Below are 27,022 nucleotides of genomic sequence, written 5' to 3' on the forward strand. Positions count from 1 at the left end.
GAGGCATTTCCTTTCTAAGCGGTAACCCAAAACTCCTTCTTCATATATATTTGTTATGAAAGTTGTTAGGCCCAAATAAGAGGAGGCCTAGGCTTTTTTTTTTTTTTTTTTTTTTTTGGAAAATGTTTTTTTGGATTTTTTTTTTTTTTTTGAATTTTTGAATTTACTAATTTACAAATTTTCAAATTTCCGAAAAAAAAATTTAAAAAAAAAAAAATATATATATATATATATATTAAAGCTTTATAGGTGAAGCTTTGAGGTTGAAGTTTAGTTGGGCACCATGAATTGATTTTGCTTCACACTATCTTGATCAAGATAGTGTGAAGCTTTTGTAGGTGAAGCTTTGTAGGTGAAGCTTTTGTGGGTCAAGCTTTTGTGTTGAAGCTTTTGTGGATGAAGCTTTTGTGTTGAAGCTTTTGTAGGTGAAGATTTGGAGTTGAAGCTTTGTAGGTGAAGTTTTGGAGTTAAAGCTTTTGTTGGGTACTATGAATTGATTTTGCTTCACACTATCTTGATCAAGATAGTGTGAAGCTTTTGAGAATTTGTAGTTGTCCTCCATTGATGAAGCTTTTGTTGGTGAAGCTTTTGTGTTGAAACTTTTGTGGGTGAAGCTTTTGTGTTGAAGCTTTTGTAGGTGAAGCTTTGGAGTTGAAGCTTTGTAGGTGAAGCTTTGGAGTTGAAGCTTTTATTAGGTACCATGAATTGATTTTGCTTCACACTATCTTGATCAAGATAGTGTGAAGCTTTTGAGAATTTGTAGTTGTCCTCCATTGATGAAGCTTTTGTTGGTGAAGCTTTGTAGGTGAAGCTTTGGAGTTGAAGCTTTTGTTGGGTACCATGAATTGATTTTGCTTCACACTATCGTGATCAAGATAGTGTGAAACTTTTGAGAATTGTAGTTGCCCTTCATTGATGAAGCTTTTGTTGGCACCATAAATTGGTTTTGCTTCACACTGTCTTGATCAAGAGTGTGTGAAGCTTTTGAAAGTTGTGGTTGAACTCCTTTGATGAAGCTCTTGTTGGCACTATAAATTGGTTTTGCTTCACACTGTTTTGATCAAGAGTGTGTGAAGCTTTTGAGAATTGTGGTTGCCCTCCATTGATGAAGCTCTTGTTGGCACCATAAATTGGTTTTGCTTCACACTGTCTTGATCAAGAGTGTGTGAAGCTTTTGAGAGTTGTGCTTGTCCTCCATTGATGAAGCTCTTGTTGGCACCATAAATTGGTTTTGCTTTACACTGTCTTGATCAAGAGTGTGTGAAGCTTTTGAGAATTGTGGTTGCCCTCCATTGATGAAGCTCTTGTTGGCACCATAAATTGGTTTTGCTTCACACTGTCTTAATCAAGAGTGTGTGAAGCTTTTGAGAATTATGGTTAAATTCCTTTGATGAAGCTTTTGTTGGCACCATAAATTGATGAAGCTAATGTGTTCACCTCCTCCCTCCCTTTCTTTTTTTTTTTTTTTTTTTTGAGGGGGAGAGGGGGTGCTGCAAGTTTGAAATTTGAAAACTCCCTAGCTTGTGTGGAAGTTTGAAGACTTTCCTTGTGGGGTTTTCTCATGGTTTGAATTTTGAATTTTGAATTTCTTTGGCCATGTTGAACCCTATAAGAATGAGAAGTTTCCACTCTTTTCATTGTCTTCATTTGCTCATTTTGTAGTGATTTTTTCTTGCTTCTAACATTTTTTCTTCGTGTAGTAACGCGAGGGACCATCAAGCTCTTTGGATGGGAGCTAGCTGACATAGAGAAGGTGTTGAGGGTGCCCAAAGAGGATAGATATTTGGGTAAGCTACGACCCTTATTTCGAAAGTACGGTTTCCAGCCCCTAGTGTCAGAGTGCCAGAGACGAGCAAGTAAGTTGTGTCTTTCATTTCGCCCCCTCTTTCTTTTACAAAGTTGCTTTCCTTACTTTGATTTTTCTTGTTCAGTGGAGAAAGTGGGCAAGAAAGGGGAGACTAATGCCAAGAAAGGGAAAGCACATATGTTAGTTCCCGTAGACGACATTTTGTTTCACAAGGGAGCTCGTAAGCACTGGGTGAGGCCAACCCCTAAACCTAAGTCGCAAGAGGAGGTCCTCAAGATTGCTGCCTTAAAGAAGGCTGAAGCTAAGGCCATCGGGTGTGCTGCTACCATAGTTGCAAGGGAGGAGAGACAACTGTTGCCTCCTCTTCCTACCATAAATCCCATATTTCCTCCAACCATAAAGTCTACTGACCAAGAAGGTGGCCCTAGCTGTAGCCATAAGAGAAAGTACAAGGAAGAGGTTGGCAACATTCATTGGAAAGACTTGAAGGTTGTCATGCAGCCAAGTAGTTTTAGGTATATCAATAATTGCCTGGCAGGACGTCGATCCACTGTTGATGAGATTGGCGAGCCGCTAGATAAGAACGAATTAGATTGTGACCGGATGATGAGGCTATCTTCTTATGTAAGTGTTACTTTGTCTTTTCTTTGCTTTCTCCCCTCTTTTTCCTGGTAGTGATGATTATCTTGTCATGTAGGTCATGACCGAGTATGATGACAGATTACGAGAAGTCGAGCGGTACAAGGCAAAGTTTAAAGAGAATAAGCAGCTTGTGAATGACGCCAGAAAAACGAGCAAAGCTTTGGGTGATGCCATCCGCCTTAAGGATGAAAACTTTGAGAGTTTGAAAAGGCGGAATGATGAGAACGTGAGGCTTAAGAAACAATTGGAAGCGACTAAGGAACAGTTGGAGACAACCATCCTTGAGGTTTCCAAGGTTAAAGGGGAGTTAGATAGTGCCTTGGTTGAGGTTTCTGGGCTGAAGATGAGTATCCCAACTGAGAGGGATGCTGCTGTGCAGGAGTTTGTAGGTTCCCAGGCATTTCACGATGATTTTAGACCTCACATTCGAGCAGCTAATTTTGAGAAAAAGAAATGGATAGCCGTCCTTGAGCGTTACGACAATGGAAGCATTATCCGAAAGTACCGTGATGAGATGGATGAGTATCGATAAAAGGGTGAAGCTTTCGTCCTTGTAGTTGATCCTAATAGTGATAATGACTCTGATAATGAGGCTAGTATCAGTGAGTAGTCTCAGGAGAGTGAGGATCCTGGAGATGCTGAGAAAGGTGGTGATGACGATAGGGTTGAAATGCAGAGTGATTTTGTCAAGGGTTCGGCCTCAGATGAGGATGACTTGTAGTGCCCTCTTTTTCTGCATGTACTCTGGATGTACAAGTTTGTTGTTTGTGTGGCATGTGTCATGTACTCTGGATGTACTAGTTTGTTGTTTGTGTGGCTTGTGCCATGTACTCTGGATGTACTAGTTTGTTGTTTGTGTGGCATGTGCCATGTACTCTGGATGTACTAGTTTGTTGTTCATTACCAAGTATTTGCACTATCATTGATGAATGCCTGGCTATGTTTGAGCAAATCCTTTGTTTAGATATAAACCATAACTTGGATGTACTAGTTCTGTCCAGTACTGTTTGTTTATTTGTATAGTCTTGTTGACATATACTTAGACTTGATTTCCTGTTGGAAGCATTCATGTTGAAGCTTTGAACCCGAGTCTAGGAATGTAAGAGGATTAGGACCGAGTTGTCTAAATCACCTCTTTATTGAATTCATGCCAAATAGTCTTCGTTACAGAGGATGCCGAACGGCTGAAGCTTAACACTTGTACAATGTGAGTTTACTTGTAATAGTACTTCAAGTGATCAGCGTTCTATGGATGGCCAAAGGTCTTGCCATCGGAGCTTCTAAGCTTGTAGGAGCCAGGGCGACTGATGCCAACAACTTCAAACGGTCCATCCCAGTTTGGACTAAGTGTTCCTTCACTCGGGACTTTGTCGCAGAGTAACCTTTTCTTCAATACCCAGTCCCCCACTTTGAAAGAACGAGGTTTAACCCTGGAGTCATAGTAGTTGGAGATGCGCTGCTTGTAGGCGACATTCCTCAAGTGAGCCTGGATTCTGTGTTCCTCGACTAGATCTAAGTTGAGGGTAAGTTGTTTGTCATTTTCGCTTTGCACGTAGTTCTGGACTCGGAACGTTGCTTGCTCAAGCTCAACTGGGACAACTGCCTCTGTACCAAAGGCAAGTGAGAATGGGGTTTCTCCTGTTGATGTCCGATACGAAGTGCGGTATGACCAAAGAACTTGGGGTACAAATTCTGGCCAACAACCTTTAGCCTTGTCCAAGCTGGTTTTCAAAGTTCGCTTGATTATTTTGTTGTTGGCTTCAACTTGTCCATTAGACTAGAATGAGCTGGGGAGGCAAAACATAAGTTGATGTTGAACTTAAAGCAGAACATCCTAAACTTATTGTTGTCGAACTGTCGCCCATTGTCAGTGACTATCGCATTGGGAATGCCAAATCTGCAAAGGATGTTCTTCCATACGAAGTCTTCTATTTTTGCCTCAGTAATGGTTGCCAAGGGTTCTACTTCGGCCCATTTTATGAAATAGTCAACTGCAACGATTGCATAGCAGACCTTGCCCTTCCCTGCAAACATTGGGCCGATCAAATCAAGTCCCCATTGGGCGAAGGGCCAAGGGCTGATCATGGGAGTGAGCGGCTCGGGAGGGGAGTGAGGAATAGTTACGTAGCGTTGACACTTATCACATGAGCGGGATATTCTGATGGCATCTTGGTGGAGTGTTGATCAGTAATATCCTTGGCGAAAAGCCTTGTGTGCTAGGGATCGAGATCCAGCATGATCTCCGGAGACTCCTTCATGTATTTCTCGAAGGATAGTTTCCGCCTTTGCTGGCGTAAGGCATCTTAGGTATGGTAGGTTAAAACCCCGTTAGTAGAGTTGGTCAATAATGATCAAGTAACGGGTAGCCTTGTATCAAATCTGCTTAGCTTGGACTTTGTCATTTGGAAGGGTGCCATGAGCAAGGTATCTATAAATCGGGGTAATCCAACTATCCCCCTGTTGTAAGTTGCACACTTCCGCAACCATGGTGCTTAGTGCTGCCACCAATTCGACTTGAATTTTTCTCCCAATCTTGTCTTCCACCGTTGAGGCGAGGCGAGCCAAAGCATCTGCATGACTGTTTGCAGCTCGAGGAATTTAGGTGATCTGGTAGTAGAAGTGTTGAAGCAACAATTGTGTTTGTACCAGATATGCTGCCGTAGAGCTATCCTTAGCATAAAAGTTGTTGGTGACCTGGTTAACCACCAATTGGGAGTCACTGAAGATATCAATTCGTTTAACCCCAAGGTGTTTGGCCAAACGTAAGCCTGCTAGGAGGGCTTCATATTCGGCCTCATTGTTCGACGCCTTGAATTTGAAGCGAATAGCATACTCCATTGCCACTTTGTCAGGGATTGTAAGGACTAGTCCTGCTCCATAACCTTGTTGGTTGGACGAGCCATCAACATATAAACTCCATGCTGAGGTTGTTGGTTATATTTTCTTAGCTTCCGAGGGTAATGAAACCACTTCTTTAGGCGTAGAAACAATGTCAAAAGGATATATGAAGTCGGCGATGAAGTCTGCCACTGCTTGGCCCTTCTCAGCTGGCTTTGGTTGGTAAGAGATGTCAAACTCACCCAATGCTATCGCCCATTTGATCATTCGTCCAGAAGTGTCAGGACTTTGGAGTATCTGTCGAAGAGGATGATTGGTAAGCACGATGATGGAGTGTGCTTGGAAGTAAGGGCGAAGTTTTCGAGCAGACATGACCAATGCTAGAGCCAATTTCTCAATGTTGGAGTATCGTGTCTCTGCATCTTGTAAGGCCTTGCTAGCGTAGTAGACAGGCCGTTTGACATTACCATCATTTCGAATGAGAACAGAACTTACTGCTGAAGCCGATACCGACAGATAGATAATGAGAGTGTCACCAACCTCAGGTTTGGAGAGTAGAGGGGCTTTACTCATGTAGTCTTTAAGGTTCTTGAATGCCTCAGCACATTCATCAGTCCATGTAATGCACTTCCTACTTCCCTTAAGTGCTTTGAAGAAATGAGCACATCTGTTTGTGGCCTTAGAGATGAACCTAGTTAAGGCTACCACATTGCCAGTAAGGCTCTGGATGTCTTTTAAAGTTACCGGTTCCTTCATGTCGAGGATTGCTTTGATCTTCTCGGGATTAGCCTCAATGCTTCGTTGGCTTATCATGAAGCCTAAAAATTTGCCAGAGCCTACGCCGAAGACACATTTGTTGAGGTTCAACCTCATTCGATACCTCTTCAGAATGGTGAAAGTTTCAGATAGGTTGGTGATGTGTTGGTCAGCATGTTTGCTCTTGACTAGCATATCATCAACGTAAACTTCCATGCTCTTCCCAATCTGTTCGGCAAACATTGAATTGACCAGTCTTTGATAAGTCGCTCCTGCATTCTTTAGGCCAAAAGGCATGACTTTATAACAATATAGTCCTCTGTTAGTAGTGAAGGCTGTGTGTTCTTGGTCCGGAGGGTTCATGAGGATTTGGTTGTATCCTGAGTAAGCATCCATGAAGCTTAGAAGTTCACACCCTGCCGTAAAGTTTATAAGTCTGTCTATGAGAGGAAGAGGAAAACTATCATTCAGGCATCCTTTGTTTAGGTCGGTGTAATCGACACACATTCTCCACAAACCTTTTGGAGCAGGAGACTTTCCTTGGTCGGATTCTTCTTAACAAGGACAACATTTGCTACCCACGTTGGATAATTGACTTCGCAGATGAAGCATATGCCTTTGAGTTTTTCAACTTCTGCTTTCATTGCCTCGTACCGTTCAACGTCATAAGATCTTCGCTTTTGTCTCACTGGTTTGGTCTTGGGGTCAATACTTAAGCGATGACAAATGATATCGGGAGAGATGCCTAGCATGTCCTCGTATGACCAGGTGAAGACCTCAATATTCTCTTGCAAAAAAGAGATCAATGCCAACCGAATGGGTGGTGACAAGGTGGTGCCAATCTTCACCATGCTATCGAGATAATCTTTTGAGATAGAGACCTTTTCCAACTCTTCAACGGGTTTTGCTTGCTGGGTGAAAGAGTCATCTCGAGGATCGTCGGGTTGACTGTTGCGACCGTGAAGATCCAAGTTGGCTTCGTCTGGGCTGGTCTTTATGACTTGGTCATGTATAGAAAGGGTTTCCTTGGGCACAAATAGGTGATGTTGCTTGACCGAAGTGTTGTAACATGATCGTGTACTAAGTTGATCTCCTCTGATGTAACCATTGCCATAGGGTGTTGGAAATTTCATCAACAACATATGTGTGGATACCATGGCCTTAAGATCATTGATGCCTGTGCGTCCGAAGATGACATTGTATGCCATTGGGCAATCAACCACCAGGAAGTTAGTGGTAATGGTAGCTGTGTAAGGGCCTGTACTAATGGTGAAAGGTAAGTATATGCTCCCCAAAGGTTGCACGATATCACCGGAAAAGCTTATCAGAGGGGAAATCGAGCGATTGAGCAAGTGTTCAGCTACATTAAGTGCCCTGAAAGCTTCAGCAAACATGATATTGACCGAAGCCCCTGTGTCTACTAGGATTCGGCATACTTCAAAGTTGGCTATGTGAGCTTTCACGATCAGTGGGTCGTTGTGAGGGTAGATGATACCTCTTTCTTCCTCAGGGTAGAAACTATTGGATCCTAGTTAGGTTTTTTATGTTTACCTCCCCTGATGTCTTCCACGTGAAACACTTGGTGACCAGACCTTAAAGCTCGTTCGCTATTTTTCATGGCCCTGTTGGAAGATTTAGATATGGGTGTGCCACCACTTATGGAATATATCACATTCACTTAGCATTGGTTACGGTTACCCCTTAGAGGGTGAAGGAGGAATTGATCAATTTTTCCTTCACGTGCCAAAGCTTCAATATGATCACGAAGGGTGATACACTTATCGCCGTCATGGCTGTTATGCTCATGGTAACAGCAAAATGTGCCCGTGTTCTTCGTGGACTTGTAATCCGGGTGCCTTGGCTTTGGCTTCGGTATCAGGTGTGCTATACTGGGGTAAATGGCTACCCATGTGGCGTTCAAAGGTGTGTATGCCTATACCTTGGGGTAAGGGTTGTCCTGACACATGCTTGATCTACTGTGTTGACTGCCTGAGGTCAAGAATTATCATGGCGATACCCTTGGTTATCACGGTAGTGTCCCTTACTCCTTTTACTAAAATGAGATTGGTGAGGATGAAAATCTTTCCTTTTTGCCCTGAGATTGATATGCCTATTGACTTGGCAAAGTATTAAGTAAGGCAGAGGGAGGCACTGCTGGCGTTTGAAAGGTCGAGGTCATCTCATTTGGTTGGATCTGGCTTCCACTCCCTACTTGCTAATAAGGGGTGGCTGTGGGAGGTTTCCCTTGATATGTCCTTACCTCGGCGGAGGCATGGTTGTAAGCTTGTGCCATCACCTCAGAGTAAATCTTCCAAGTGTTAGCATTGATCATGTACTTGAAGAAACAATCACGTAGGCCTATCGTGAAGACCTTGAGGGCGGTCTTGTCATCTGCCTCAGCGCAGCGAGAATACTCATGGCTGAAACGACCGGCATACTCTTGTAGTGACTCGTCTGCCTTTTGGCGAATAGTGTATAAGTCATCTGCAGAATGCAAACGATCGGTCTGAAAGATGTGTTGAGAGACAAACAGTTTCCTCGTATCCTCAAATGAGTCCACTGTCTCAGGTGGAAGATGGTAATACCAGTTTAGAGCTCCGCCAGAGAGGGTGGAGGGGAAGAGAAGACATCACTCTTCGTCGGTGTGCATCTGATATACCATAGTGGACTCAAAGAGGTTAAGGTGTTCAATTGGGTCTTCCTTTCCAGTATAGAGTTGTAAACCAAGCTTTTGTTTTGTCTTTGCTTGAATGAGGGTGTCGAGGATCTTCCTTGTGAGAGGGCCAGGCCTAGGTTGGTTCCAGTTAGGTATCTCGGCTTGACGTTCGGCCTTCAACTTGTTTACTTCCTCAAGGAGCCGTAGGACAAGGGGGTCCTGAGTGAAGTCGTATACCACTGGGATTTTCTTTCGTAAGTCTCCATCGCCTCTTGGAAGTAGGAAAGTTTGAGCAAGGGCGTGTGATTTTTCCTTAGACTTGCCGTACTGACTTTTAGGGCGAGTCTGTCGGAATACCTCAGAGTCCCATGTACCTTCATGTTCCTCTGGGACCTGTCGTTCCTTCCCTAGATTGGCAGCTGGCCTGAGTCGTGGGAGGGGACTGAGTCTTTCAGAAACCCTTGGGTCATTGATCTTCGAGCATATGTGGAGGGGATTCTCTCGACGTTGCTTTAGAAAGTCTCGGCAGTCACGATAAACGGCTTTCGATCCTTCCAACCCTTCTGCAATGAGGTGTTTTCCTCCACTTCTCCTGCTTCGGGTCGAAGCAGCTGGGTTGAGAGAAGTCTCACGTTGATCAATGTTTTGATGATTATCTCACTCCTCGTCAAGGATACCTATCTCGAAGAAAGGTAACCCTCCGTGTTGGGGGGCACCCAGATGATGGTTGATATCCACAGGGGCAACAAGCTCGCATGTTTGAGTACGCCTAGTTTCGTGGAACGTCTCAAAGAGCTTCTCATACTGCTCCTGGAGGACCTCATTGCTATCTTGTTGTTCTGAGCTTCTAGCTCATCGGCTTTAGCTTGAAGAGCAACCCTTTTTCCTTCCTTCGTTCGTTGCTTCGCACTAGGTGCAAGAGGGGTGTCATTATGTGTGTTGTGGCTTCCTTCGCTCCCCATGTTGGAGAGGGATGCCTGGTCAAAAGAGAGTGTACGAATGGTGGAAACCAGCTTGACAAAGCTGAAGAAAGTGGGAATAAGTGTCGTTCCCACAGACGGCGCCAAATGTTGATGCACAAAATCAGTGAGGACTTTGGTACAACAAAAAGTGTTAAGTTTGTGACCTTCACTAGATTGCTCCGGTCACTAGTGTGGATAAGTATGTAAATGGATAGGGACAGGGAAGTAAAGACAAGATGTACGTGATTCACCCAGATTGGCTACGTCCACGGAGTAGATGAGTTCTCATTAATTGTGAAGGGTTTACACAAGTACATAGGTTCAAGCTCTCCTTTAGTGAGTACAAGTGAATAATTTAGTACAAATGACATTAGGAAATATTGTGAGAGAATGATCTCTATTTATAGAAGAGAGTTTCTAGTTTCATTCTGACATTGACACATGTCATGTTGTGATTGGCTTCTAATGTTGACACGTGTCGCGCTATGATTGGCTTCTGATGTCAACACGTGTCGCACTATGATTGGTCTCCTGGTTGGAGGGAAACTCTTCTGGGTCCATGACGGTATAACGTTGACCGGTGCTCAGGAGTTTCGGGATTGGTCAAGTATGGTACAAACAGTTATCACTTCTTATAATCGGAGACATTCTTGTCAAAAGTCGATCTCATGTTCAAGTGGGAGAATGTAAGAATATGAACATGAGATTGGATGTTTTGACGTTGAATGATTAAGTCCAATAGGTATGAGAAAGCATTATGAGATATGGTGTATCAATCCTTATGTATGAAGGATTGTGTTTGGTATTAAACTGATATGAATTAGAAAACATAATCTGTTTTCTATAAGGATTTTAATAGGGAATCCTTATTGGTTTATGAGAGATATATGCCTATATATATTGTGACCTCTGCTCTCACAGATGTGCGCTCGATTAAGAACTAAGTCTTATTCTTGGTTAGAGCATTAAGTAATCTGATAGCGAGGAGAAGGATTGCAGTGCACTGAGTTTGGAATACAGCAGCCATGTTTTCGAATGGAGGTACATCAGATTAGTGTAATTGCAGTGTTTTACATGCAATAGGATTTGTGCTTTCTTGATTGTGCAGCTTAATCTTGTTCTTGGCTATATAAGTTCAACACATAGACGTATAGGATAGAGTAAATGTATCTATATACATGAATTCGAATCTGCTTTTCCGCCATTTAGCTTCAGGGTTGGGCTTATTGTCTAGAAATTGAATGGGAAAATTGTATCTCTGCTATTGAATCAATACAAGGTTATATACAATACATAGATGAATTAAGATTCTAGAAATTGAATGGGAAATTTGGGCTTAGTGAACATGTCAGCTGGTTGTTGTGATGTTGGTATGTGAGCTGTCTTGATCATTTCGCTTCGAACCTTTTCTCAAACAAGATGACGATATATCTCTATGGGTTTGGTCCGTTCATGAAATACAAGATTCAAGGCAATGGGGAGTGTAGCTTGGTTATCACAATATAGCTTGACGGGATGCTGTGTGCAAGATCCCCAAGTCATGTATTTTAAACAAACGGTTTCGCAACATCCAGCAACCATAGGTCGACACTCCGCTTCTACATTTGACTGAGATATGGTGGCTTGGTTCTTGGTTTTCCAAGAAACTAATGATCTCCCAAGAAATATGCTTTACCTGGTGACTGATCGTCGAGTGTCACAACATTGTGCGCAATATGCGTCGCAGAAAACATTTAATTGGATGGAGCTTTGTGAAGGAAAAATAGACCTTGCCAAGGTGTGCTTTTGATGTAGTGTAACACCTGATGTGATGCCTCTATGTGTATTGTTCGTGGCTTGTCCATTAAGCGACTGAGTACGTGAATCGAGTAGACAAGGTCGGGACGTGTGATGGTTACGTAGATGAGTAGCCCAACTACTCTTTGATACGATGAGGCATCAGGTAGGCATTCCCTGTGTCTTTAGAGCAAGTCCACCCCTAAGGACTTTGCGCCAACACCCAGCGCATTTATCCACTCAAGTGAACAGTAATAGACTGGAGTGAACAGTAATAGGCCAAGGCATCTCCACCCCTAAAAAAATGCGCTGGCACCCAGTGCATTTATTTGGTGTGTTTTTTTTTAAGTTTATTTCGGATAAGATTTTTAACCAATTTCGGATAAAATTTCAAATAAACTTAAAAAAAAATACACTCTAAAATAAAATTACATACTCATCAAATAAACTTAAAAAAAACACACTAAAATAAAATTACATAAACTCATCAAATAAATTAAGGATGAGCTTTTTGGTATTTTTTTTTCACACAAAAAGTATATGAAAGTTTTGGTAGAAGGTCTAGAAAATATTGAAATGTGGTGTAAGGTGGAAGATGAGGGTTAGGTATTTATAGAAAAAAAAATAATAACTTTTTTAAAATTTTACTGTATTTTAAAAAAAAAATCTGTATTTTTTTATATTTTTAATTAATTTTAATGTAGTTAATTAATTTGGACCGTTGGATTTGAAAAATATTCAAATCCAATAGCCCAGGATCGGCCACGTGGCCAACGCCAGCAAATGGCCCAGCTTCTTGGTCAGCCTGTTTTGTGCTGGCCCAGAGACCAGCTTGGGCTGGGTGCCAGTCTGTTTTGTGGGCTGGAGTAAATGGACAGGGTCCCAGCCTGTTTTTTGTGCTGAGTGCTGGCCTAATCCACCACCGGTGGACTTGCTCTTACTGAGAGACAGATTTTCTTTTGTGGGACTCAGGACCAGTGTCACTCCGGATAGTTTTTATCTGGGAACTTTAACGAAAGCTCCTAATACTGTTCATTTTAATGAAAAAACCGTTTTTTTACACTAAAAAGTCAATCCTGATACTATTCACTTTACCCTTTATTTTGTCCTTATCGTTAAAACTCAAAGTTTTCAAGCATTTTTCATTGGTTTTTCTTTTTTAATTTTTAATTATTTAAATTAAAAAAAAGTAAAACCAGTTCATTTCCAACTGTACAAAATAGGAACACAGTCAAATTTTAAGTGGGAGTATTACAAGTTACATGGTATTACTCTACCACACTATAATTTTTCCTGTAATACAAACAGATTTTCAGCAAATATGGCAACATAATTCGAGTATTGGACCAGCTTGCTGATAGAAATCAAATTCAATTTGAACGAGGGAATACATAGGACATTATGCGATATTAGGTTAGAGGAAAAACGGATGCCTCCAATGTGAGTCATGGCAACAGCTATGCCATTTGGTAATTGCACAGTCCGATTTTGTACTGGTGAGCATGTAGTGAACAAAGCAAGAGAAAACGATATGTGGTCAATCGCCTATAAATCAAGGATCCATACTAAATCTTTCCAAAGAGCGATGCCTCGAAATGATTTACTTGAGAGGCTATGGGGACTGGAGGAAGCACCTACAAGATTGACCGTGATTGGTGACTTATTGCTGCCATGTAAAACCAAAAGGTTTTGGTATTGTTCTATAGTGAAAGGAATAGATTGTGTGCATGAGGCCTCGTTGGTCTGAGGAGCATGATTCATTTTGGGTGTGCGCAGATCCATGGGCTTCTGATAGGTATCAATTGTGTGTCTTTGGTCTTCTTGGGTTTCTGACAGGTATCAATTATGTGTTCTTTCAAATTACAAAAACCACACTTGAGATGTGATCGACAGGTCTTGGCGAAATGTCCAATCATGTCACATTTGTCACACTTCAGATGGAGATTGCGCGGGGCTCTACTAAATCCACAGTTACCATGTCGAACCGCAAATGCTGCTGTCATATCGAGTGTGGCTGTGGAAGCAGATGAAACATTGCGTGGCTTCTCGTCTGGTAGGATGTGTGAGTAGGTTTGATTAACTGGAAGAAGCGGGTCCGTTAGAAGAATTTGGCCACGGGCAGCAGCATATGTATCGTCTAATCCCATGAGGACTTCATACTCTTCTGGTTCTGGCGGTATTGCTTGACTTCCCTTATGGTTCCACATTCACAAGGTGGGATAGCTTGTATTGCGTCTGTAAGATTGTGAGTATGAAATATAAGTTGGGACCGGTTATATCATTTAAGATTGATATAGAAAAGTCTTTTGTTTAAAGTAGTTAAGATATCCTTATTGATTTGGGTTAACAGGATTGAGAGAAGTTCTAATTGGTTTTGGAATAAGACTCGGTATTGGAACTTTATAGTGTCTCATAATTCTGTTTGGTTTGTAGCTTTGAGTCTCAGTCCGGTTCTGATAGGGAATGGACAGAGGAATGCTATATATATATATATAACTCAAACCCCTGCTCTTGCGATCGTAAGCTTGTAGAGTTCTAAGACCTATTGATTAGAAGAGCTTTTCTTATCGTTAAAGAGGAGAAGGTTTTGAGCAAGAAGACTGGAATGGCTTCTTCATCAGGATCAAATAATGCAGGTATGTTTCAAAGAACTTTGACTCTCATATCTGTTTAAAATACAAAATTTGTATCGGCTGTGGTTCAATTGGATGAATCTTTGATTCTTGAATAAGGTGTTATAAACTTGTTCTTACAGCGTCATGTTAATCCAAAAAACCCTTGAGTTTGGTCGTCACTCAAATTTGTCTTCTCTTTGTAAGTTTGGTTTTGCGTGTTACCTGCACCTAGAAGCTTATACTACTGACAAACTGGGACCTTGTTCCAAAGAATGTGTTTTTGAAGGTTACAAATTGCAATATAAGGGATACTGATGCCTTGATCCAAGGACAAATCGAGTTTCCATCTCCCACCATGTCACATTCAAAATGACATTTCGTCTTGCTCGCCCTACTACCCTTGCAGCCCTGTCTACCGTCGTGCTTCTCCTCATGGAGCCTAGCTGCTACTCAGCCCTTGCTGTCCAGCCCACTTCCTTAGGCCTGGTCCAATTCTAGCCACCATACTACCATCCTCAGTCTTCCAGCCGCTGGCTTGCAGCAACCCAGCCACTGGCTTGCAGCAACCCAGCCACATGCCTATTCATCATTAGCCCAATCCAGCCACTGGCGTGCCCCATCCAGACCATGTCGTGCCTTCTTCCCTCTATCCCATGGCAATCCGCTCTTATACACTTCCACATGCCGTGCCCCATCCAGACCATGTCATTCCCTCTATCCCATGGCGCGCCCCATCCAGATCATGTCGTCCCTTATCCACTTCCACATGCACTCACTGCTTTTGTCTCTGATCTTGTCAAGCCTACCTACATTTCCCTGAATAGCGTACAACAATAACAGAGGAATTTAATGCTTAACTTAAAACTGGTACGTTGTTTCTTATTCTGTCACACCTTTCTCAAAATTTAGTTGGATGCAAATAGTTTTTTCTGATTAAGCATAATGCAGATGGTTCTATTGAGAGGTATAAAGTCCATTTGGTTGCTAAATGTTTGCATCAACAACATGGGTTCGATTATGATGAGACTTTAGTTTGGTTGTTAAGCCCACTACCATTCACCTTGTTCTCGTTTAACAGTTACTCATGGTGGTCCATTCGTCCAACTACCGGGTTTTGTGGATCCTCAACGCCCTCATAAGGTTTGTAACTTCCTTAAGGCACTCTATGGTCTCAATCAGGCTCCTCGTCCTTGGTTCCAGCGCTAAGTCCTTGTATCATCTGTCATGGTTTTGTCCAAAGCATGGCCGATCCTTCTCTCTTCACTTTTCATTGTTTTACGACTCATCTTATCACTTTATGTGGATGACATTGATGACATTGTTTTGACTGGGAAATCATACAATTACAATTCTACACATTCCTTTAGTTTCAACTTCAAGTTTTTAAAAAGTGAAAAGGAGAAAGAAAATGGTTATCAATCAACTCCCTTGTTAATTCTAATTGGTCATGCAATAAGGTCTCAATTAATGCAATATTTGTTAAAGAAAGAAAAACCTCTCACATCATCAAAAAACTGACAGCACAAATTATAATACAAAATAAACATTTCTACTACTAGTTGAATTGAAGTCTTTTGTGATACAGGTTCACAATTGTTGTGTTAGTAGGTGGTAGACAATGACGGAGCTAAGAATTTTTCACCAGATGGGCTAGCCCTTAACATGGCTCCGCCAGTTGTGGGAAGTTGGGATCTTATCGTTGAAGGATGAAAATGTTGGTCCGACGTATAAAATCTTAAACACCATAATATTTGAACAAATACAAAACTTTAAAAAAGGGCCTCCACCAATGGGCAAAACAATTAAAATATAGCTATAGAAAACAAAATATATATTTTGGATGCTTCAAGAGTTCCACTATATAATGCCTCCCTGCCCTTCAAGCTTTGATATATACAGCGAACAATGGCAAGGGTCGGTACAATAATATTTCTCAACCTTTTGTTCATAGCATGCTTGTCCACGCCATTAATGGTACAGAGCGCCATTGAAAACCCTAGGGAGAACATTGACCAGTGGTATCAAAACCTCCCCCATGCACAACAGAAGCTGACCATGCTGCACTTCTACTTGCACGAGGTCGTTTTGGGCCCGCACCCGACCTTGGTGACGGTGGCCAACGCATCCAACACCTCCACATCACCACCCTACTTCGGCCTAGTCAACATCTTCGACAACCCCTTGACCAAGGGACCCAAACCCGGTTCCAAGCTGGTGGGTCGCGCGCAAGGTCTATATGGGTTTAGCTCACAGGAGGAAGTGAGCCTGCTTACGGCTATGAACTTTGTTTTCACGAGTGGGAAGCACAGCGGCAGCAGTCTCACCGTTTTGGGGCGGAACCCGATTGGGCAGTTGGTAAGAGAGTTGCCCATCATCGCCGGAACCGGTGTTTTCCGGTTGGCGCGTGGATTTGCATTGGTCAAGACTTATTTCCTTGATACTAGTGGTGCCATTGTTGAATATAATGTTACAATTTTGCATTATTGAATGCGATTTGTGGTGTAAATCGTGGGTTTGTGTTTGGACTTTGCTTTCAGACCGTGAATTTTTCATATTTAGTTCATTTGTGTTTATTTTGTCATTCCCATTAAATAAAGTATGTTGAATTATTTATTTTTTATGGTCAAGGAAGATTTTATTAACATCAAAGACACATATTACATACAAAAGACCACAAACAAATAAACATAAACAGGGAAAAAAAAGGGGTCAACCAGACAATCCAACAAGAACACAGCCAAACAACTAAGGCCCAACCAGACAATCCATCGAAACAGTATATCTCGATCTGCACAAATCCACGCCCATCACTGAGCATCGCCTCACCAAACTCATCATCCAAACTTGAACAGCTTCTCCGAGCACAGCCACAAAGTAGGGATAACCAACTAAAAGAAATCAGTCGGCTACCAAGAGAAAGAAGCCCATGGAAAACCATGAGCAACAATGCCAGAAACGGTAGACAATAGAGAGAAGGTGGCTGGTTGAAGAACCGGAACTCTACACACCATGTCGACGGAAAGTATGGCTGATATATGAATATCAGAAGAAGGAGATCGAAACCCAAATGAACAAGAGGAAGGGATGTCACAAAGATAAAAAGAGGAGGACATATTGAGATGGAGGAGGAAAACACAGCATAAAAGGGGAACAAAAAAGACAAAAAAGAAAAGAAAAGGGAAATTGGCAACCGCCTCCAGCCAAAACTAGAGTTGGCGCCACCGATTTTAAGCAAGATTGGAAACCTTTACATAAAGAGGGGAAAAACTTTCACAACAGAGTGAAGCTCTCTCGTGGAAGGAAAGAAGTATGTTGAATTATTTGGGCAAAGAATAAGTATATAAGAATTATTTGGGTAAAGAAAAAGTATATAAAACCTATTTTCATAAAAGCTCTCTGTATTTTACACTTAAGCACATTACTCTCGTATAATACACGTAAAATGTTACAAAATGTGGCAAATATTCCGCACACAAGAAGTTGTAGGACCCTGCCAAATGACAAGTAGCTAGCCTTGTGGTTTATGCTGCCGAAATTTTGTACTTTGTGTTTGGATTTGGTGGGCAAACTTTTTATTCTTTGCCGGCGATATAAAATACTTATAAGACAATAAATACTATAATCATCACAACTTCTTTTTTTGAATTAAAATGATATGGCAGCAGAGTTGGATGTATGTTGTTAAAATTAAATAAGGGTTGAAAGTTGAACCAAATTAGAAAATGAAATCGTAGACCTTTAACGTTGCTCTTTACACTAATAAAGAACGGGATGTGATATTCACACATTTTTTTACTTCTCACATACCTCTTATTAATTTATGTCTTTTGATATTTTTCAATTCATTTAATCCAAATGCCGAAAATTAAAAGGGTGTGTGAGAAGTAAAAAGGGATGCGCACATCCCTAAAAAACAAGTTACAACTTTGATCTTTTTACTATTTCATTGAGCAAGTTGAAGAAATTCCAAACGGAAAATGACGGAGTTTCAAGTTTGAGTTTTAAAGTTCCAGAATTAATAATTTAACTTGATGGAGGTATAAATCTAGAAATGAGTACAGTTGTGTTACTAACTTACTAGTGGAGGAAACGGCAATGAAGGTTGTGGAAACGGCGATGGTAGTGATGGGAAAGCGGTATTCATGGTGATGGTGGCGGCATAAGAGTGAGAGCGGTGGTGATGGCCGTGGTAATGCGGTGGTAGCGGAGGTGATGGTGATAATGGTTATCCGTTAGTGCTCAAAATAATTTCGTGGGATAATTCAAGACACTACAATCAAAATCTTAATATTTCTAATGATAATGCGAAAGGAAATTTTATTTAACTCATATAACATCTTTCTATCATCAACTTACCTTTTACACCCATATTATTTTTAATTCAAGAATCAACTTCTATTTAAACAAAATTTACTACCTAAAATATCATCGCAACTCAATTCAGTATGTAAATTTATCTTTACACTAATTCAGAAAATAAAATTCCAAAACCAAAGAAATGTTGTGCAGACCAGCGAAGTTTGAATATTAAACTGTAATTCCTCAAGACAAACTAAAAGGCTCGGAGCTCAAGTAATTAATAGCATTTACAAGCATCTGATGTGCTACGTTCGATTCCCCACCCCCAAGACCGTCGCCTTCAATGACGTATACAAAATTTCAAAACAGTATGAAAACACCTTTTGGCACCTTGCGAGTAGAACCTAGCAATTGGCAGGCTTCTAATATCACAGTAAATTCTAAATTATGAGCCACACACTGCGACAGGAAAACCGAGCCAAGGCAAGGCAAGGCAAGCATTACCAAGACCAGTAATGGTAAGTACATATTCTGCGCTGCCTGTTTTCCAAAGAAGAAAATGAAACCTCGTAACTCCGATCTAATCACTCGAGCAATGGCACAACTCTTAGAAATCTACACGGAAAAAAATAAGTCCCGGTACATTACAAAGAAGAGTTTACAATAGTCTAACTGATGCACGATTCTTAAGTCTGTCAAAATTGCATTACAAACACGAGAACAAGAAAAACAGCGTTGAGCAAAAGATAACCTCGTTATTTTCCACCATCCTGCGGATGACTCCCCCTACTAGAAGAGAATCTGAGGGATGCTATTGGTGCTGCTCTCTTCCTTCCCTCCCAAAAACGAGTGGAAGGACAGGGTTAAGCAGAAAATTATTCATACTCCAGGCTTCCTTTAGGTGCAGCTCACATTGATCAAACACCAACAGCAAAAGACTAAAAACTTGGTCATTTTCAAAGCCCTCTGCCATGCACAAACAATATCAATGACTGGAAGTAAACACTCGGTTTCATATTCAAGGCCCTCAACCATCCATAAACAATATAAGGTAAATGAAATGCGTATTGAATTACAAGCACAAGAACCTAATTAAGCAGAGATTGGAAGAGATACCAAGCAATCAACAACTTTGGCAATATAAATGAATTTTCACACTCATATAGATAATTAAGACAGAGGTCGCACTTGGTGCGATGGCAAGTGCCTTCGCCCATGAGCGGTAGGTCTCGGGTTCGAGACTTGGGAGCAGCCTCTCCATAAAATGGGGGTAAGGCTAGCCGACATTCACCTCTCCCAGACCCTGCGTAAAGCGGGAGCCTTGTGCACCGGGTACCACCTTTATATAGATAATTAAGACAAAGGCCTGAGTGAAATAGAAGCAACACCGAGTCCAGTACCTTAATTTAACAACTGCCAATATTTAATTACGAAGCTAACCTCACTATGATCAATTAAATACTAGATTGAAAGGCCTTGAAACCAGCAGCTTAGAATCACTCACTTGTGGTGATGGCCATCACAGGATGAACTCCTCACTCACTCTTGATGACGACCTATACCTCAACGCTGCCACGGCACATTTATTATTCTAATTTTCATCATTGTCCATACTGCAACTGTTGAGGAAAGGTGAAAAACTTTCTGAGCAGAGGAACAAGGCCAATCAAAGCTAACTGAAGCTGTTCAGAGCTATTTAAGCGCAAGCTGAGTTGTCCTGCCCCCCTATTGTTCAAATTGGCACGAGCAATCAGGTTCGTATGCCGTCCAACTGGAATCTGAGACTGTATATTGCACCCTATGGCAAGATCTCCATGCCAATCCATGACAGAGAGCCCAAGGGTTGATAGGGAACGACCCAAAGGATGGTCTTTGTCTCTCAACTGAGCCTCCAAACTACCACCATAGGCAACGTCACCACGGGCAGTCATTGCGCCACCAGTCATAACCAATTGGAACCGTTTATTAGCAATAAATTTGTCTTCAACTTTCATACCAGCCGATAAAGCATCACCCAGGAGAGTAACTGAGAGACCAGCAGTAGCCTTATTCTTCCTAAAATTACTGATCCTTGTGTCACTTCGTAGAGTATAAGCCAAGTCCTTTCCAACAGTCTGCATATCAAACCCAAATGAAGTCGCTTTCCCTTCTCCATGCTTTATTGAAGTAGCAATTTCCATTTGGACATTGGCGTCCTTCTTATCCTTGGTAACCTGACCAGAAAAAGATAAGGGTATCTTTTCTTTAACAACAAACAGTCTTTCTGCATTTATACCCTCATAACCAACATCATGATCCCAACCATGCTGTTCCAGAACAGGTCTTACGAGCCACTGGTTGGAGGAATCTAGGTACCGGTAACGGTGAGTTGGATTATCAGAATCAAAGGAAGCAGGCAATGCCAAATCTGGCATGGGAATCGGTACAGATGCTGCACCAGAACTCTCTTCTTCAACATTTTCGACATAATCACTTGGCAGTTCCTTTGCTGCAGCTGCCATTTTTTTCATCAACTTCCGTCGCTTTTTTTCCTCCTTCAATTGTTTCTTCATAAAGAGCTTTTCCCTGTACTCTAGCTCATCAAAATATGCCTTTTTCTGTGCTTTTGAGAGTTTTTCCACCTGGGCCTTGGTCAAACGTCTGAATAAGGGCAATTCATCAAATTCTGATTCATCATCAGAATCTGAAGATTCATCCAGATCATCATCTAGACTGTCATCCTCACCAAACTGCTCCTCAGGCAGCTTCAACTGTGGTCTTGACTGAAGGAGTGATGAAAGCAAGAAAGGTAAAGGAGGTGCCCTTGTTCGAGTTGCAAAAGGTTTTCCGGGTGGACTATCTTGCAACTTCAATAATGCATTTGCTTCGGCCAGAATCTTGGATGCAAAGGAGAGCAACAACAAATGAGGCTTCCAAACCTGACCATTTGGCAAGACTCTTTGCCCAGCCCTATTAGTTCTGCAAGCGGAGTGGTTCTCTACTAATGAAACAGGATTCATGAGGCGCATATCCCCGGCTGCCTGACGAATGGCTTGCTGAACAACATGAGATCGTGAAGTGACAAACATGTCATAACTAGAAGCGGCACCATTTGGGCCCTCAGGTGGAGCTGATCCAGCATGAGTCAGAACCACAATTGCATTGAACCAAATAGAGGCCCCGAAAATGTCTGTGATGGTGCGCAAGAGTGGCATATCACTAAAATCTCTGCTCTGCATGTCCAACCTATCAAAATACAACACAATATCTGGAGGTGTTTTCTTGATAAAGCGCTTAACATTGAGGAGAGTCTTCTCATTCTGTCCCTGGTCTGACCAGGAAGGTAAAAGTCCAGGTGTGTCAATGACCCGTACCTTAATCCCTTGCACAGTACCCACAACATCCTGAACTTTCTTTGTTCCCATCTGAAAAGCATCAGTAGTGAACTTCTTTTCATCAAATATAGAATTGATAGTTGCGCTTTTACCAACTCCTGACTTTCCAAGAACCATAATGGTACAAGCAAAATCAAGGGGTTCATTCCCCGATGCCTCAAGCTGTTCCGCCATGGCACTTGCACGGTCAAAACTAAAGGCACCAACACGGCCCCCATTTCTACCACGCAGCTGCTCAGCTAATCCCAATCTGTACAAAACCTGAGCCACAACAACATTATGCGGAGTCTGCCCAAGTCTATGTGCAAGACGTAAAAATTTCACTCTTATCATCTGAAGCTTTTCACGAGTCTCATCAGACTCCTCTGCCTCTCCATTAACAGGGTCCTCAATTTGCTGGTTTTGCACATGAGATATTGTACCATTTACTCGAGGATGTTGTACCACCCTAGGAGAAGGTTCCAAAAGTGGGGCAGCACGCCCAAGGCCAGCTGGACGAGCAGGAGGGGGACTTCGTTGTGTAGAATTTAAAGATGAAGAAAGAGCTGGTGCAGGCCGAATCTCTTGTTCTTTGTTCACTTTAGTGATTCCCTTTTCCCCCGGAATGTTTTCTTTCTTTTCAGGCTCTTCAGGCACAGCAATGTTGTCACGAACTTCACATGCAATTTCACCAGCTCGCTGAGGTTGATCAACTTTGTTACTTTCTGTTCTCAAATTAGTGGCCCCATCCTGAATCTTCTCTGTTTTCTCAGTTGCAGATGTTTTAGAAAGAGCTGAGATCTCCCTTTCTGATGTCACAATCCTTTCCTCACCACCCTCCCCAGACAGCTGTTTAGCAGATGAAACGCTTTTTGGTTCAGATTTTTCCTCGTGATGCTCTGAACCTGGCACAGTGAAAGAATCCTTCACTTCCCCATTACTGAAACCTTGATGTTCTGCATCTGTAACAGTCAAAGTATCTTTCGGTTTTTCAGTCTTATTATCCTCCTCCTGCTTTTCTTCAATGCTAAGGGTGGCATCATTTGATTCAGCACTATGACCTTCCTGATGCACTGTATCCATGTTTCTATCATGCAGTTCCACACCGTTATCATCTTGAAGCTTCAAAGGAACACCATCTGAAGCACTTGCTAGGTCCACAGTCTTCTCATCTTGATTCTCAATGCTCAAGGAATTATCCTCTAACTCCTGACTATTACCAGCTTCCTTCAAAATCTCCTTAGTAAATTCAGTTACTTGAGGAGAATCAAGATCTTCAGTATCTAATTTTTCATCTGCAGGCACTGGCTCTGAAGTTGAACATTCAATATCATTCCTCTCAGGCTCCTCATTCTTAAGAACTGCATCGGGCTTTGAATCAACCTCATCCACATCTGTCAAACCTGCTACTTCCGCACCAGTAATAATCTCAGAAACTTCTTTCACCTCAACGTCTTGGCTACCCACCAATCCATCATCCGCAAGTCCATTTGATTCAAAATTGACTTTTTCAAACTTCACATTCTCAAGAACTACAGACTTTACATCAGCCTCATCCCCACCTGTCAATCCTGCTATTCCTCCACCAGCCCCAACCTGAGTAACCTCTTTTACTCCATCTTCTTGGCTGCCCACCAATTCATCATCTGTCAATCCATTTGTTTCCTCACTGACTACTTCTTTTATAGTCTGTCCATCATCAATTCCGCCTGGCCCTCCACCCTCATCAGCGCTGTTCTTACCCACCATGTTTTCCACCTTCACTTCACCAGCCACGATTGCCACCTCCCCATCATCACCATCAGATTTCCCAGCCTCATCATGAAATTCAATTGCCTCTTCAAAGTTTTCGACATTAGGACTCTCTATAAGAGAGTCCAACCCCAAACCACCAACCATCTCAGCCTTTCTTTCTTCACCAACAGCAGCAGCATCCACTAAATCATTTTTGCTCCCCTGCTCCTGCAAATTTTCCTGTGTCTCTATTGCCTCCTCGAAAACCTCATCTTCGGCGTCATCCTTGAGTCCATTAGACCCCTCGACAACCTCAACTTCCACACTCTTGTTCTCCCCCACTTCAGACCCACCAGCAATCTTATCACCATTTTCCATCCCCAAATCCTCAAAATGCAGCCTCAAAACCCTAGATTCACAAAAACGCGGAAAAACCCAATTATCAAACTTTGGAATGAACATATAAAAACCATTTTAGCATCAGATTATTCAACTTATATCCCCAAAAATTTAACATTTCCAGTATGTATCTATCAATCACTATTAACAAAAACCAATTGAAACGAAAAACCACAGATCCTAGCTTTATTTTTTATTAGGGTTTATGCAGAAAAAAGAATTTAAAAAAAAAAAACCAATACGAGACAGAAAAGGAGAGTCATTAGAAATAATGCACAAAAGGAGAGCAATTATAAAATAATAAATAGCAGATAAAAAGCTTACCAGGTTTTCTGGGTTAACAGAGATAAAGGCTCTCTGCCTTTCGCCTCGCTTCGATTCAGAGAGGAGAGAGAGAGCGCGCGAGAGAGAGAGAGGAGAGAGAGGCTGAGGCTCGAGGATTTTCTTCTAGTTTGTGAATCCGATATCTGTACTAGGCTTCATTGCTTCAACAGCAGAGTAATTAAAGGATAAGAGTCTGATGGACGGTCACAAATGATTCTGGGGATTTCATCTGACGGTCAAGAGTTTTTCATCGGTATCATCGTGAAAGTCGTCAATCAGGATGACGTGGACGGGAAACTGGAAAAAGGGTTTCTGTTGGGTCTACTATTTGCCCTGTGGGCTTTTCGCACGTGCGGATCAGCGGCGGGTTTGGTGGCTCCTTCATTTGTCACGTGACTTGTGCCCACCGTCCGATTCGACGACTAGATGATCATCATCATTAACTCTTTTGATTGATCACGATGACGGATGTGGGTAAGTGTTCGTTTGCTTGTCCAATTTTTTACGAGTGATATCACGTGACGGTCACGTGGTAATTTTAGGGCACTACTTTCCAAGCATGTTGCACGAGCCTCTCTTTTCCTTTGGATCGATGGTTGGATTTTTGAATAAAAAATTGTGGTTGACGAAATGATTTCTCCTACATACTAGAAAAAGAAAAGATTTATCTAAAAAGTCCCTCCAATCAGATCTTTGCATTAAAAATTTATGTAGTTTTCAATCCTTTTTTTTTTTATCCTAGGAATCTTGTGATCGTGTCCGCTCATCATACATCATATAGTCAGCTTTTGTTAGGTACTATTTATATTTAATTTTAAAGTTTAAATGATTTATGATCGCATGATGTCTGATGAAATGACACGATCACTGGATCCTTACAATTCTGTTGATCCTAAAAACTACCAAGCCTACATGGCGCGCAGGTCGAGTAACTAATGAGCTAACTACGTCCTTCAGCTGTATGCGGGGCGTGCCAACTCGTCGGCCGAGCTTGGCCAAAGAGTAAAATGTGTTGATGTTGCGTTGGATGCGCTGTTGACTTCTTGATCTCGCGACTGCGGTTGAGGAAGGAACACGTCTTAGCCTTCAGGTTCTAGAGCCTAAAGACAAGGCTACTAGTTCTGCGAAGTTCACAAATCATCGGCGCTGGATTCGGTCACGGTGATTATATTCGTTAAAGTATAAGCACGCCAAATCAACACCAGACTATACGGGCACAAGTACTCAAAACAAATGTACGTCTTGATTGTGAAAGTGGTTCAATCGTCAGAATGCCGAACTCTAAAACCCACTTGTGAATAACCAATCATAAACAACTTGGCGTTTAATGTGCCGAGCCCAGTAATTTGTAACACCTCACTTCGCCGAGAAGGTTAATGAGATGACTTCTGCCAATAAGGATTCAAAAATCCTTCTCGATTGAGACTTGGATAAATAACCAATCAGCCTCAACGCAATGCTATTTATCCAAACTGAAGGTGTTCCACGGTCGGCTGATTCTACAGCAACAATGTTGTCTATCCAAACTGAAGATGCTCGCCAGTTGCCTTCACAATGCTGTTTATCCAAACTGAAGATGTGTCGACGAAAAAGGGAAATAAAAATCTCAAGGTTGTTGAGAAGTTTCGCGAAAGCGAGGGTTTGTGCAGGGCAGTTTGTGTGTTGAATTGGAGCGCCCATTTGTGTTGCACAGTTTCTCATATTTATAGGGATGAGTACACTGTTGATAAGTTCTGAAGCTCCACCATGCTACTAAAATTCTTCCACCGTTCAAGCTTTTGGTCAAATCCTAATCTCTTTAGTATAATCCAGTGTTCTAAAAAACGCCTTAGGCGGCCGCCTAGGCGCTGGGCGGGCACCAACCGAGGTGATTTCTAGCAAAACGGATTGAAAAATGGGCCGAGCTCTAGGCAGCGCCTAGGCAGTGCTAGGCGGCTGGGCGAAGCTAGGCCTTTTTTTTTTTTTTTTTTTTTTCTATTCTAAGTTTTTACTTCTAAATTGAATTCTAATTCTATCCCGTGACCTGATTTCAGAATCTGCACCGCTGCGTCTCTTCTTCGCCGTTCGCCCATTTCGTTTCTTCTTCGTTCTTCCTCATCTGCACTGCAACCTGCACCGCTGTACGACTTCGTCTCTTCCTCGGTTCTTCCTCATCTGCACTGCACTCGCCTGCTGCACCGCTGCACGACTTTGTGTCTTCTTCTTCTTCCTCATCTGCTGCACTGCACTTACCTGCTGCACCGCTGCACGACTTCATGTCTTCTTCTTCTTCCTCATCTGCTGCACTGCACTCTGCAGCTACAGTCAACAACGAAGGCTGCGAAGCCCCCAAAAAGTGAGTTTTTGTTCTACAGATTTCAAATTTGTAAATGTTGAATTTGTTAAGGTATTGGAAAAAAAAATTACAGAGTTTTGGATTTGAAACCAATTGTATTGAGGGGAATCTGACAATCTGTTAACTTATTTGTCTATTGATAATTGAAAGAAATTCTGATAGTATTATTTTCGTGCTGGTTGTTTGCTAGATCCAGGTGCACATCTTACTATCTTAGATTCTTAGCCTAATTGTGTATCAATTAATAATTATATATAGATGCATGCGAGGACCCAATCTGCATATATTTATAAACAAGAACATTGTCTGTCACAATTGTTTGTATAATTGGGCATATACATGAACCTTTTTTTAATATAGACTTTTGTTGAATGAGCTTTCCAATTTATGATGGCTGCCTTTAGAGTTAGATTGGTTTAGTTAGCTATTCTCAGAGCTATGACAGCAATATGCATCAGTTGAGTGGAATTCTGCATCAGCAATTTGGTTTGGTTAACTGGCAGGTTCTTGAACTATTTTTCCATTT

General features: G+C 41.8%; 3 protein-coding genes across 11 annotated transcripts in view; 2 read left to right on the forward strand and 1 right to left on the reverse strand.

Moving 5' to 3' along the window:
• Positions 1–16,665, forward strand: part of LOC126623233 (dirigent protein 22-like) — a 37,514-nt gene extending 20,849 nt beyond the window's left edge. Inside the window, exons 1-3 of one of the 4 annotated variants that reach the window (XM_050292033.1) lie at positions 13,511–13,651; positions 14,324–14,919; positions 15,131–16,665. In XM_050292033.1, the coding sequence (XP_050147990.1) occupies positions 15,958–16,539 (582 nt within the window). In that variant the 5' untranslated portion in view covers positions 13,511–13,651; positions 14,324–14,919; positions 15,131–15,957 and the 3' untranslated portion in view covers positions 16,540–16,665. Of the gene's footprint in view, positions 1–13,510; positions 13,652–14,197; positions 14,920–15,000 lie in introns of those variants that run through there. The other 3 variants (XM_050292034.1, XM_050292035.1, XM_050292032.1) reach the window with 3 other exon arrangements.
• LOC126622672 (uncharacterized) lies at positions 1,985–2,981 on the forward strand. The gene is made up of 3 exons (XM_050291422.1): positions 1,985–2,431; positions 2,505–2,744; positions 2,829–2,981. The coding sequence occupies exons 1-3, from the start codon at positions 1,985–1,987 to the stop codon at positions 2,979–2,981; spliced, it is 840 nt and encodes a 279-aa protein (XP_050147379.1).
• A 2,282-nt stretch (positions 16,666–18,947) lies between the features above and the next one.
• Positions 18,948–24,326, reverse strand: LOC126623222 (translocase of chloroplast 120, chloroplastic-like). Of its 6 annotated transcripts, none has more exons than XR_007623707.1 (4): positions 24,162–24,326; positions 23,088–23,847; positions 19,468–23,051; positions 18,948–19,317 (listed from the first exon to the last, which is right to left on the reverse strand). XR_007623707.1 is itself a non-coding variant. In XM_050292019.1 (2 exons), the coding sequence occupies exon 2, from the start codon at positions 23,814–23,816 to the stop codon at positions 19,953–19,955; it is 3,864 nt and encodes a 1,287-aa protein (XP_050147976.1). In that variant the 5' UTR covers positions 23,817–23,847; positions 24,162–24,326; the 3' UTR covers positions 19,404–19,952. The 6 variants fall into 6 exon arrangements, 1 of the variants encoding a protein (XP_050147976.1); XR_007623706.1 differs by having other exon boundaries at positions 19,468–19,690; positions 19,856–23,847; XR_007623705.1 differs by having other exon boundaries at positions 19,468–19,690; positions 19,792–23,847.
• Positions 24,327–27,022: the final 2,696 nt, after the last annotated feature.

This window comes from Malus sylvestris, chromosome 5 (assembly GCF_916048215.2).
Source record: "Malus sylvestris chromosome 5, drMalSylv7.2, whole genome shotgun sequence".
Taxonomy (NCBI): Eukaryota; Viridiplantae; Streptophyta; class Magnoliopsida; order Rosales; family Rosaceae; genus Malus; species Malus sylvestris.